This window comes from Anguilla rostrata, chromosome 4, assembly GCF_018555375.3.
Source record: "Anguilla rostrata isolate EN2019 chromosome 4, ASM1855537v3, whole genome shotgun sequence".
In the NCBI taxonomy this organism is placed as follows: Eukaryota; Metazoa; Chordata; class Actinopteri; order Anguilliformes; family Anguillidae; genus Anguilla; species Anguilla rostrata.
Window position 1 is genome coordinate 51,394,708 of NC_057936.1, and position 13,197 is coordinate 51,407,904.

The 13,197-nt window shown below is 39.2% G+C and overlaps 1 protein-coding gene across 3 annotated transcripts in view; it reads right to left on the bottom strand.

Annotated features, from left to right (window-relative positions):
* Positions 1–3,196: 3,196 nt before the first annotated feature.
* The window catches only part of jph1a (junctophilin 1a), a 38,056-nt gene continuing 28,055 nt past the window's right edge, over positions 3,197–13,197 (bottom strand). The window contains exons 4-6 of one of the 3 annotated variants that reach the window (XM_064333112.1): positions 8,068–8,708; positions 6,512–6,608; positions 3,197–3,576 (exon numbers count right to left, since the gene is read on the bottom strand). In XM_064333112.1, coding sequence (XP_064189182.1) covers positions 6,528–6,608; positions 8,068–8,708 — 722 coding nt within the window. In that variant the 3' untranslated portion in view covers positions 3,197–3,576; positions 6,512–6,527. Of the gene's footprint in view, positions 3,577–3,675; positions 6,293–6,511; positions 6,609–8,067; positions 8,709–13,197 lie in introns of those variants that run through there. The other 2 variants (XM_064333110.1, XM_064333111.1) reach the window with 2 other exon arrangements.

Genomic DNA, 13,197 nt, shown 5'->3' on the forward strand with positions numbered 1-13,197 from the left:
CAGTAAATGTAGTGAATGTCATCTCATTAAGAGCTCAGCTTCAAAGACATGCCTTCCAGCCGGCTACAAAATGACAGTGCCTCATTGGTAACAGAATGAGGGCTCACCGCACCCGGGGAAGGTGCCGGCCAGCCAGGGGAGGCTCACCAGCAGGGCAAAAAAGGTCACTCATGTAGTTGCCTTGCTTACTTTTCACACTCTGCTGAGCCTCTGTAACTGTGACAGCAAGGGCCATTGAAGTAGACCTTCCCGACAAATTAAATATTTGTCTCAAAGCTGGAGATGTTGCTGTGTGCTGTATGATGTGTGCTGTATCATATCACTGGGGAACGTGTAGAAGTGTATTATCATGACTATATCATGTCTTATATAGATCATGAAAAAGCGAGAGCATTAATTGTGACAGGGCCGTTGAAGTGCATCCAAGAATATGACATTTAGGTACATTTCCGAAACATGAGGAGTAAAACTGTCTGTGTCTACACACAAACATGTACGTGGCTGCACAGGTTCCAAAACATAATGGTTGAATTGCTGCCCATTTTCCATCAACTGTGAAAGAGGAACCACATGAAAAGCAAACAACAGTGACCTGACACCGATTTACTAATTGCGCCCTAGGGGATTTCAGAGAGACAGAGAGAGTATGGTGGCTGCTGCTTTGGATTGTATACTGTAAATGAATCAGTAATCACAGAATTTTCTCTGAATGCAGAGCACAGTTCAAGATGAACACTGAGACACCGAGATATCTCATCTACCCACATTCAATGCACACAATACTTATTTGCAGACCCTTGCAATGCACATGTAGTTGTTGCAGTTGAAAAGAGCAACATTGGAATTTGTCCTTGTTTCCTCACTTTCAATGCAAATTCCAATAAATGTGTACTTGAAAGCACCAAACAATGTACGGGAAGCAATGCTCCAACAAGGATGAGGGGACCTCCTAAAGGCACATGTTCCTGAAACTTCATTTGTCTTTACATTCATAAGAGATATGTATGCAGAGACATGGTAATTCCACAATGAAGCCATGGGACTTTTTGATTGCATTGCTGAAAATTAGCTAAGTATTATAGTGAAAAGACAGTCAAATCATGCTCCACCAGTTATCTGCAGGGTATGATCAGGACACAGAATCAATAAAATGCAGTTTTATACAGTATGAAGAATTTTATAGCACTGTTTTAGGTTACAGTAAATGTTATATTGGCCATGAAGCTATTCTCACCATGGAAAGTGGATCTACCCATTACTCATGTCTTAGCAACGGATTCTAAAAAACACAGAGTCGATGACATCCTCTCCCTGCTTACAAGCCGAAATCCAATTTTAGAAACATAGAGTCAGGTTTTGGAGGTGGTGTAGGTCTGGGTCGCAAAAGTAATTGCTTTATAAATGAATAAATATAATTAGTATGAAATTGCAAGTGACACATATGACTTACTTGTTAACTACATTCGGTATATGTTGTTTGACATAATTCAGACATCATTTTGTGAAAGAACTGAGCTTACTTCTAGGTGACACAGCATGCATTAATGGTTTGGCCCCTCCCTATATCTCTGATCTTCTCCACCCCTGTTCCGCACCCAGGTCACTGAGGTCCTCCACCCAATTGCTGCTTTCTGTTCCTTGGTCTCGGTTAAAGCTGAAGGGTGACAGGGCCTTTGCTGTGGCTGCCTCGAGACTGTTGAAAAGACTGCTTCTTTTCATTAGGTCCATATGTTTTCCCTTGTTCTTAATTCCACATGAAATCTGTTCTTGTTGTTTTGTTGTATTTTGTGTATTATCAGTACGGTATTGTGTATTCTTAAGTATTAATATTGTATTCTTGTGTATTATTAGTTTCTCCTCTGTTTTACACACCTTTGCATTTATTAATTGTACAGCACTTTGGGTGATGGGTCATTTTAACGGAAAGAAACGTGACTTATTTTTGTGAAAATATGTTCACTTCATGTAAACAAGTTTTGATGAAAATCTTTTAATACAAATGCACAATTCTTATATACATACAGTGGCAATAGCTCAATACCATTCTTTGTAGTTTCTTTTCTGTCCCCTAGTCTGACAGTAGAATCATCTGCACTGTGACCCTCTATTGTTTTGAAATGTGAGCCGGTGTTACCACACATATTTTGTGATCTGTCGCTGTCCTAATCTCCTGCAGTCTGTACACACTTTTAATTAGGGCACAATACCAACCAGGAAAGGAAACCCTATATATGTTACAGCACATACCTTCATACCAGTGGGGTTCATAAATGCATAACTGCTGAAGTGGTGCATGGATAAGGTAATTACACATGGATTACAATGCAAACTGAAGTCTTCCAGCAAAGAGCTCTTCAAGCTTTTGTCTCTAAATGCCTCCATGTGACAAGATCAGTCGTATTTCAGACACTTTAGTAGAGGTTAGCGTACCGTGCTACCAACAGTGAGAAAGGTGTTTGTTTCTTGTGTCAGCCGTTTCTTTGCAAGTTAAAGTACCATACCCCCACTTAAAATACTATGCTACATCTGGCATTGGCTATGGTCTAGGCTCCTGGTTGCCATAACCACAAATGAAAATGGCCCTAGTCTTCCTAACATGTTAGCTGGGTCTAGCTTAAGGAGCACGTACAGTTAATGTACACTGTTTATATCTGCAAAGGGTATATGTTTGAATCTCTGCCAACATTCTGTGCTTTGAATAGAGACATATGTTTTAAACTCACTGGCTGCTGTTACAAATATCGCTTCTGGTTTTTGAAGATCTCATCTACAATAAGTAGTATTTTACTGTAGTCTACATATAATTGGCATTTAAGAATTAAGGCAAATGGATATGTACAGAAATTCAGATTGAATTAATTTGTCATTAAAATACTCCACCTTCCTTGGAATCAAACTAACAGTCCTTGATTTACAAGTCCAACTCCTTAACCATATGTGATTGAGTCATCTGGTGTGAGTGTAGATTACATAAAGCTGCTCTGTGATTAAAATGGGAGCTCTTTTAAAGTGGGCCACTCCAAAGGGGAATATTTTATATACATCTGACATTAAGAAGCATAAAAATAGGATTCTAGTAGCATGACATTCATATTTAATTAAAAAGACAAACTGCATGTTCCATTTGTTTTATCCTCTCTCACTTGATGTGTAACTCATTTGCATATTGATCAAAAGTGATTCTCAAGTGATGAGCAATACATTTAGTGCAATGAAAATAATGGATGACATAGTATGACAAATAGTTAAAACAAACCAAAAATGGGTAAATAAAGTAGGTAAATAATCATTAAGCTATGCATTGCTAACCTCAATAACATTTGCAATGTTATCTACAGTATATACTTCCGTCCACTTATTCAGCTGTGAAAGGCACATTAAGTGCTTTGTCCCATTTTCATGGGACAAAAACACGTATCAAAAATAAAACTCAATTTGCATCCTACAGTCATTTTATATACTTTGATGACAGACATGTTACCAGAAGATGAATACTTTTTAAACACTAGTACAAAAAACATCTCATATGCTCTCCATCCAATGATGATGCGTGCCTCATGTGACAAGGTACTTGTTCTAGACAGGGCAGGTGAGTTGGATAAAGAAAAAGAACAGAAGAAGAATCACACCAGGAGAAAAAAGCATGGAAACAAACACAAGGACAAACACAATTAATAAGTTGGAGTCTTTTTTTAAATTTATTATTTCTCATTGAAATATCTTGTGATATATCTCCAAAACACAGAAATCCTTGGGGTTTGATGGACAGGAAATATCAGCTCAACTTGATAACATGGTTCCAGTGCTGTTAATATTCTATTCAAACAGTAAAATATTTAAATATGTTTACTGGCAGCATACTGCTGTCCAAAATGTAGTGTATATTACATTGACCAATTACAAATAAGATGTTTTGTTGTCAAATGCTGCATATATTACATTGGCCAGTTACAAATAAGTTGTCAAAATACAGCTGTGCACATTTTTAGAAAAATACCAACAAATACCAGATTCTGAACTGTGCTCTGTAAAAATGCTTACAAATAGTATATAATCTTTATAATCCATCCCTACATGCATTTTTTGCTTTTCATGCCATACATTTTAACCCTTAGCCTTTACAGCCTTTATCTTTTGTGAGAACTGGAGGGAAAATAAATCTAAACAAAAAAGCCATATACATCGCTCCGTAAAGCAAAGGGTTAAACAGTTCGACATCTTCACATAAAAATAGCCAACTGCATACTATTTGTGGTTCTCATAGATGGAAAGTGTCTTTCTATATCTGAATTATGTTCATTAAAACAAAAAGATACAATTGGATTTTTCATTCTGATGTGTCGTCCATCCACACAGGTCACATATAGTGTCGCTGTCTGAACACACTTCTGCAAAGAACACCATTGTGTTACTGCTCATGATGCAACAGGCAGCTGACTGCTCTGTTTGATATTCCTTGTTGCATGTAATACAACGTGTAAACAAACCATGCAAACTACGGTTTAAATGAAACTGCCACAAAGAAAGATTCACTTTTTCAAGCCCCCTTTCTTTAACCAACACTTGAAACAATACATTTCATTAAAACTGTACGCTAAATAAATAAATTATATCCTCGCAGTGATAACAGCACAAACATACATACTTTAAATAAAGCTCATTTAATCACCATGCGGCAGGCCTACCAGCAAAAAAGAACAAAAGTGGTACAACAAAGTGTTTTTAAATGCAATGAATCATTTTTAAAATAATGCTTCTAATGTTTGTGATGACAGGGTGCTCCTCGTCACAGAACTAAGACAAACACTAAGTCTGGTTTTGTCCGACCTTTGAGAAGAACAGTAGAACTATATTCATTCCCATGTGGCTACTGGCTCGACCTGATGTTTCTAGTACAATATTCTGGTGGGGTGGGGTGTTGGGGTGGGGGGGTGGGGGGGTTGGGGGGTTGGGGGGGTGGGAATGAATTTCCAATCTCACAAACATGCAAGCGAGCACAAGTTCAGAACTAGAGGTGTTTCACCAATCTGGCTAACTGCTAACCAGACTTTCACAGATTAATGGTGCAATAATGGAAGCAGAAATTAAAATCATTTATAGAAAAAGAAAATAAACCCCATGCTCAGTAGTCTATGCTTTTGTAACAACATGATGACAGTTTATTTGAAGTATTATTATTTTAAAATCAATAAATAACATAATTGTATAAGACTTTAAAATTCATTCACATTGTGTTTCTACTGACTACAAGAGCAGGCTTTCATACAGGCAATCCAAATAATCAGTTCTTTTTCCCATGTTAATTTGAATGAGGTGTTTCGTGTTTTATGTAGTATGACAAATGAATGAGGTTTTTTAATAAATATAATTTCTACTACAGTTAAAATGGTCAATTACTAGAAACCCTTCATTGGTAAAATAAATCCCTCTTTTAAAAAAATAAAACATATTGCACTTTCATCAAAATTAGAACCATATGAATTGTAATGACAATAGTTATGATACCAAAAAGGGGGAAAACTCTTGACGAAAGTCAATATAAATTTGTCACACTCCAAGCAGACGATTTTAGACTGTCTTAAGGCTGAAAAAAAAATTATAAAAGGAAAAGAAAAGCAACAACAAAACAAAAACAAAAAAAAACAAAAAAACGGTACCATGCATGGGCGTGCCTCGTCAGGGTCTCCAAAAAAGGGGGAAAAAAAGGTTGATGTTAGGAGAAGCTGCGGCAGAAGGTAATGGAATAAGACAGGCGGCTGACGCTGTTAGGCGTGTTCGATTTCTCCTATTGAGCGAAGAGTGTGCACTGGAACACTCTCCCTCTGCAGCAAAGTCCTCTGAGCGAATTCCTCTGGCAGCCGCTTGTACATCTCGCCACTAAAACGTCAGACGGTAAAATAGTAAGGCAGCTGTTACCTTCCGTCAACTAAAAGTGCATCTCCGTACATTTCCAAGTTAAGTCCCTCTCCCCGCCAGGGCAGATGGAGTAGCCATGCACTTCAGTGGTTAGGGCTTTGATCAGCAGATTTTTTTTTTGGGTTTTCCCAACGCGACTGCTTGCTTCAGCTTTCACTGGACCCCCAAAAGAGCCACAAATCATCGGCTGGGAGCTTAGTGGCCCCCGACTGAATGTTCCGAGTCTCATCTTTCTCCTGCGTTTCACTCTACTCCCCATCCTTCTCTGCCTGTGTCTGAGTATGACTGCCGCCAGGTTCTTTCTTTTTTTTTTTTTAAAAGACGTTGACACAACCGCAGAGAATTAGGGCCAAGGCCACTAGTTGTCATGACTTCGCTGAAGGGTCAAAATGGTTAGAAGGTTAAGCAATAATGCGGAATAACATTCAGGCATGATGCATTATTTGAAATAATTAGAGCATTTTATATTTTGTAACAAGGATGAAATGAACACACAGTATAACACCGGGACGCAGATGAAATCTGAAATGTCTATTTCATAATCCATAAGAACAAAAAAACACCTCCAGAAGAAGCAAAAAAAATTAATTCTTACCTGAGCTGTGTTTCCCTCATGTCAGGAAATGGACAAAAATGATTGCTAAACCAATATTCAACAGCATTACAAGGGCAACCAAAATTGAGTTAGGACCCTGCAAAGTAAAAAAAAAGATACTAAATAATCAGCAGAAACGTTCAAATTATAGAAAGCACAAGCAAAATATTCAGCACTATTAAAATAATTGTATGTATATTCCTTCGCGCACAACATGTACTAATCAATACCTCTCCTATTACAGTCGCAGAGTCATTAGGTGGGGGCTCAGATGGTGTAAGGTTGAGCCAAGGACATGGTAGTTCAATTACTCCATAAACCATGCATCAGCAGTACACAGAGATTGCACTCATCTCAAAAACCTCATGTTCAATATTCCTCGTATCGATACGATTCTATGTCGCTCATCATTAAAATATCTAATCAATGGGGTCCACTGTTGACTATTTGGGCTGTAACTGTAACAACCAATGATGTAGGGATGTGTCTGTGCCAGGATGGTGAGGCCACTCTCAGACTGAGACACTAGAAGCATTGAAAGTGAGCTATGCCATGGATAAAGAGTATCAATGAAGGGAGACCAGTCTCTCAGCTGCAAATACAGTCAGCCTTTTCACAGATGGCTAGCTCTACCATTACATCACCAACATATTCTTAGATTCATTGTGACGAAACTTTAATAGTTAACTGCATAAAAAGGCTAAAATCCCTTCCCAAAGATACATTACTGACCTGAGTCAGTTGGAAATGGATGTGCTCCGTTGCTTTGACAAACACAAAGCTTATAAGTGCAGGTAGGCTATCCCTGCCAGATCCTTTCACATTCCTTGATCAGATCCTATATCCAGTGTGGACTGCAACACAGCACACCGAGGACTATGATATCAGCATTATATTCTAATACATCCCTGCTTTACAGGACCCAACAAGAGTATATTTGTGTATATTTAATTACCTGCCCATAGTATTATAATCAGAATACAAACATGATTATTGTCCTCTCAAAGAAGGATATGGTAAAGAACACCATGTACTATACTAATCCAGTGACACTAAGGGAATGTGCCTATGCGCTTCTAGGATTCTGAAGTTAGTGTTTGACTGGCTCCAGGTGTGTTTTCTGTCTCTTGCATGGATTCTCTGAAGGAGAAACCAACAGAGGGATGTGGTTAAGGCATGAGGCAGGTGGGGAATGCCTCAGTTAAACACTCCCTGAGAAAGGCAAAGAGGACACACTGGGACAGTGACAGGAGGATTACCTTCAGTCTGTCAGCCTGATTCCTTCTACTACCAGTAGTTATAACTTACACTTACACCAAGAAAAGATGGTGTTAAGGTTCTATCAAAGAACTTTGCATTAGCAAAGCCCTTGACTTATGAGCTGAAAGCATGGAGAAGGACATAAAAAATACTGTTTTAGTAGAAGGAATGGGCAGTGATTGCACCAACAAATAATGAACCTGAACTATGAATCTTTTCTTGATGGTTTCGAGTTTACTGAACCTTCCTGTGAGAGACATTCTTTAGATCTTCCTGAGCTATAAAAGAGCGCTTACTGATTCGTCCTCTATGAAGTCGCTGGTGATTTCCATGCTGGCCTTCTTAGTTTCTGCTAGGCTCTTTGGCTTCAGAGAATCTTGTTTCCTGAGTTTGGCCTCAGGCTTGCTGTCTTTGGCAGCAGGCTTTGCCATCGGGGGTTTGGGACTGGGCGCCATGAGCTGCTTTGGGGGCGGTGGCATCCGGGCGAGGGCAGATTGGCTCAGCTCGCGCTCCTCGTCCTCCTCGGGTTCTGGGGGAGGGAGGGCCTTTTGGGTCTTCACGTAGTAACTGTGATACTGGGTGTGCAGTTGTCCATTGCCTGGATTGACAGGCTCTGTTTTTTTGGGAGGTTTAGGCGGGGCCACTTCCTGTACGACTGAGGTCCTGGAGGGCACCTTTGTGATTTTGGCAGGCGGGTTCTCAGCCACAGCGGGCCTTTCCTCTTTGCTCACTTTTCGGGTGGCGGTGCTGTTGGCCTGCTGGTGCTTCTTCTTGGTGGGCGAGGGAGGAGGCGTGGCCTGAGGTTTTTGGGCTGAGGAGTGGGAGGCGGTCCTGCCTTTACGGTTGACATGAGGACTTCCTGATGGGGACTTTTCTTTCTTTTTCTCTTCTTTGATCTCCACAGGTTCAGTGAATGTCTGCTTGATATATTCAAGGCCTGGACAAAACACACAAAAACATGATTTGCTATTCATATAGACTGGCCTTCTAAAGTATAAGCTCACAATCATAGAGAGATTACAAATGAATTTTAGCTAGTCAACACAACAGACAACAAATAGGAGGACGGTGCTCCATAGTACTCTTGGCTTGAAGAAGCATAATAAAACTCTACTATAACAGACTTTGTATTACAACTGAACAAAAGAAACGGATGTTCTACTGCAAAATATGACAAATAATAACGGCCCATCATTCGTGGCCTTAGAGGAGGGTCCATTGTTGCTATCAATGACTAAATTTACATGCACATTTCACGTTTTAAATTACTTGACATTCACCAGAAGATGGCTACAGCGCTAAAATGTACTACTGCTGTGCCGTCGAGTTTTACCATGGCTTATTATGCACATGCTTTCTTGTCAGTGGTTCTTTTCTATGTTGTTGGGTTATGTAACAGTAAATACAGAACAGCTGCTTCAGTACTTTATTCAATTGATTCAAGTTCAGTCAGTCACACGAAGGCTTTTTATGAAATACAAGCACAAATGAGCAGGACATCTAGGCGACATTTCCAGATCATCAGCTGTAATTAAGATCTGAAAACATTTTTATATGTCCTCACACAGAAATGTTTTAAAGCTTGACTTTTTTATTTTTTCTCCTCAGCTTCTGAAGACTTAAGACAGATGATTACCATTGATATGAAGAGTTTTCTTTCAAGAACTGAAATGGTTACAGTTCTAATATTTAAAAAAATAATAATGGTACGTACGGTGGATGGAATTTAGCTAATTATTAATGATCAAATAAGGAAATATGATCTATTTATTAAAACTATAAAAATGGAACTTACAAACAGAAATGTAATATTATATTCTAGATAGCAACAGAGTAATACTTTCAATTATAGACCTTGAAAATGTCCTGACCTTTTCCGCTATGATGGCCTAGTCCAGTTTGAGTAAAGCATCCTTAAATAAAATGTAAATTATTTACAAGAGGTTTATATCTTAACCCCTTTTTTGTTCTTAAAAAGACTGGGTACATATCTTTTTTAACTATAAAATCAAAGTCCAGGTAATTCAGCTGCGTTTGGAAATGAATCATTCACTTGTGAACAAAAACAACAAATAAAGCCAACAAAAAAGAGACCAGGGGATTTAACATTTTGAGGGCTTAAAGTATCCTGAGAACATAATGCCACACAATAACTCGATAAGCGTTTGTCCACTGGGGGGTTCGATGCAGCCAATGCCTCTTTGTGAACAGATTCCTGTTTGAGGTTCCACACATTTTCTAGATTCTTCTCAATGCCCAGGCAGCCAAAGCCCACCACACCAGGCCTAAACCCTGCATACAGTCCACATAGAGGCACCATGTATTGACTGCATCTGAGGGCGAGTTTACCTAAGCAACAACATTTCTGGAATGTCACTTGGTTATGTGGACTGAGGCCGTTAAAAGGGATGGGACAGAAGCAATGATTGCCAAAGCCTCTACTCAGAGGATACTGCATCCCAGTCTTAAACTTGTCTTATCAGTCCAATCAATCTTATTTTGGGTGCCAAGAAAATTTAATCTGGATGTTGGGATACATATTAAAAATAAATTGTGCACGCAGCTTTTGGACTGCTTGTACCTAACACATTGCAGAACATTACTCATAAAGTTGCAAGCTGTCACGCTGCAGAGAAAAGTTTAAATAATCGCCTGCATCAATAAAACAAAGACTTACTCAAACTCATCAATAAAACATGAACCTATGCAGTTCACTCAACTGAGCGAGGAAATCTCCCACTCAGCAGAAACTCGGTATTCACTACACTGTATTCAATACCTCTGTCTGACAAATCCAACAATAATATCTGCACAATCAATTAAATAAAGATGCATATCTTCAGATATGTCTGAACTTAATGACCTTTGGACTTTGATACATGCAAACCACATTTCCAGCCTGCTAACACAATGAATAGAAAAGGCTTGGATCAAATCTTGGCCTTGAATGTGAAACATAAGGACAGCTTTGTACTAAACTCAAAAGTTATTCCAGCATTAGCAGTGCGTCATTGCTCTGCCTTGTCCAAATCGCCAAAGATATTGCTATATCAGTTTGAGTTTTTTTAAAATACTTTTTTAATTACTATTTTACTATTCCAGCTTGGGGTCCGTTACATATGAGTCACTTATTAAAAATGCAAACAGTACATTTATTCAGGAAATACCTGCCTGTAATGCATTTTAAAGTCTCAATTAATATTTAAGTGATTTCAAACCTGAATATAATCTATTATGCACTTGGCTATGAGTAAAATAATTCATGTTTGTTTCTTATAGTACAGTTCTTCCAGATACAGACCTATTTGTCCTTAATGTCTTTGTTTTGCCCGTGTAATCCCATATGACCACGTTTTTCTGCTTCATTGAACAGACAGATGCAGAACATAATAGACATCCCACCATTAAAAATAAATATTCAGAATATACATCCACTGTTGACCCTGATTCTAAATGAACATCCACAATGAGTGAAATGCATCAAGGCTGGGTATTCTCAGAAGCTGTACGGCCTGCTATCAGAGGCGGAGCAATGCTAATACATCTGTGGCCTTTATAAATTAGGTTACGACGCTGCCGTTGTCAGAACAATCTAATCCACACAGGGTTTGTGCTGCTCGGGTGAAGCGCAGCGTTCAGCGCACAAATGAGGTCACGGAGCACAAGAACGGATCCTTTCCTTCCTTATCTTCGCCAAACCCAGCCGCGCGATTTAGCAGTGCGTTCGACGTGCGAACGCTAAAATGTTACAGTGCAGTTTCTGGCAATTATCCTCAGGTTATTTCAAAAAGAGCCCCACGCCTTTCTCCCTTTTCAGTTAAGAGGATGGTTGATTCAGTGACATCCAGAGTAGCTTATCACGCAGGCAGATGGAACAGAACAGATGCCATTGTCTGCAAAGATTACTGATCAGTCATACAGACTCTAGAAATGGCCAGTTAGCCTTACTCTCTGACTCACGTTTTCACCCCTTGTCTTTTTTGGTATGGATACTGAACAGGCTATACATTAAGTCCCAGTTAATGACTCTGCACTTAACAAGGAAGCAAAAAACAGACATTTGCACTTGCAGTGATATTGATATGTGTGTTAGGATATAGTCATTCAGTACACAAAATTGCATTGCCTTTCAGGTTCATGTGCCCTTTGTCCACAGAAGTGAATCACAAAGGACTTAGAATATATGAATAAAACAATGTGGTTCTAGCATAACTGATCCTGTTGGACAAGAATACAAGCATCAATCACACCAGATATAGGTATGCTTTGAAGTTGAGGGAAGACGGATGACGAGGCAACTGCAGGGGATGAAATGAGGGACCAATATACATTCCTACTTTAAGTTATTATCCCTTTGAGGATAATCTGAGTTTAGTGAGCACCAAATAAAAATGACTTGGGACTTCATTTTGTACACCTAATTTTGCAGCGTCCTAAAAATAGGCTAACATAATGTGAGCTGTAAATCATTATAACCAGTTCTAAGAATGAAGTTTTCAGTTAAGTCTCCTGAAGGCCAAAGGCCTCTAACAGCAATGACAGGCGCATTCAGTAGAAGAGAATAAAATGGTAGAACCAAGCCTGTTTCACAGACAGCATGATGATGGAACTGCATCATCTACTTGCACTGCATTTCCATCAAAAAAGCGAACAATTTTTTTTATTGCAGGGTCAGCGCGGCAAGAGATCTGCTTTACGAATGACGTGATCTGATCATTTGAATCCGCAAGTCAGATATTGCCATGTTTATGTGACATTATGTGAGATTTTCAATATGCCTGTTATCTAATCATTCCGCGACAGGATCTCTGCTATTCACTGAGGGCATGACGGTAATATGACACATATTTGACATCCTGACCAGAAATCACTTATCACCATTAAAATATGGTTGTCTTGGAATTCTGAAGTTGGGCATTGGTTCAAATTTTAAATTTCAATTCAAATAATTACAACAAGTAGGTTATACTTCATTAGGATGTTTCTTGATTACATTTCCTTTCATTGTTTTAAAATTAGATGGCTTTCATAATGTGTAACTGTGAATGATTTGCGCACATTAATTCCACCTCTACCCTGGAGGCACGCCTATGAAATCAAATAAATCATGACTCACAAGAACGTTTTCAGTGTACATGGCAGGTGGACCACTTGTGAGAGCGTGCACCAGCGGGCTGGTTTTAAAGATCCTGCCGGCACCCCCATGGGCCTTTCTGCAGATGGAGTGGACCACTGAAGGAATGGACAGCTGCTCTTGGGCTGCCCAGACGGAGGGCAAGGCATTCCTCCCGTCTAGTTAACAGGGATCTGTGCTGTCTCCATTAACCATCAATAATGGCACCTTCACTCCAAACATAGCTTGATTATTGGCACTCCATAAACCTCAGTAAGGAAGGTTGTTTGATGCGGGAATTGATATTTAGATT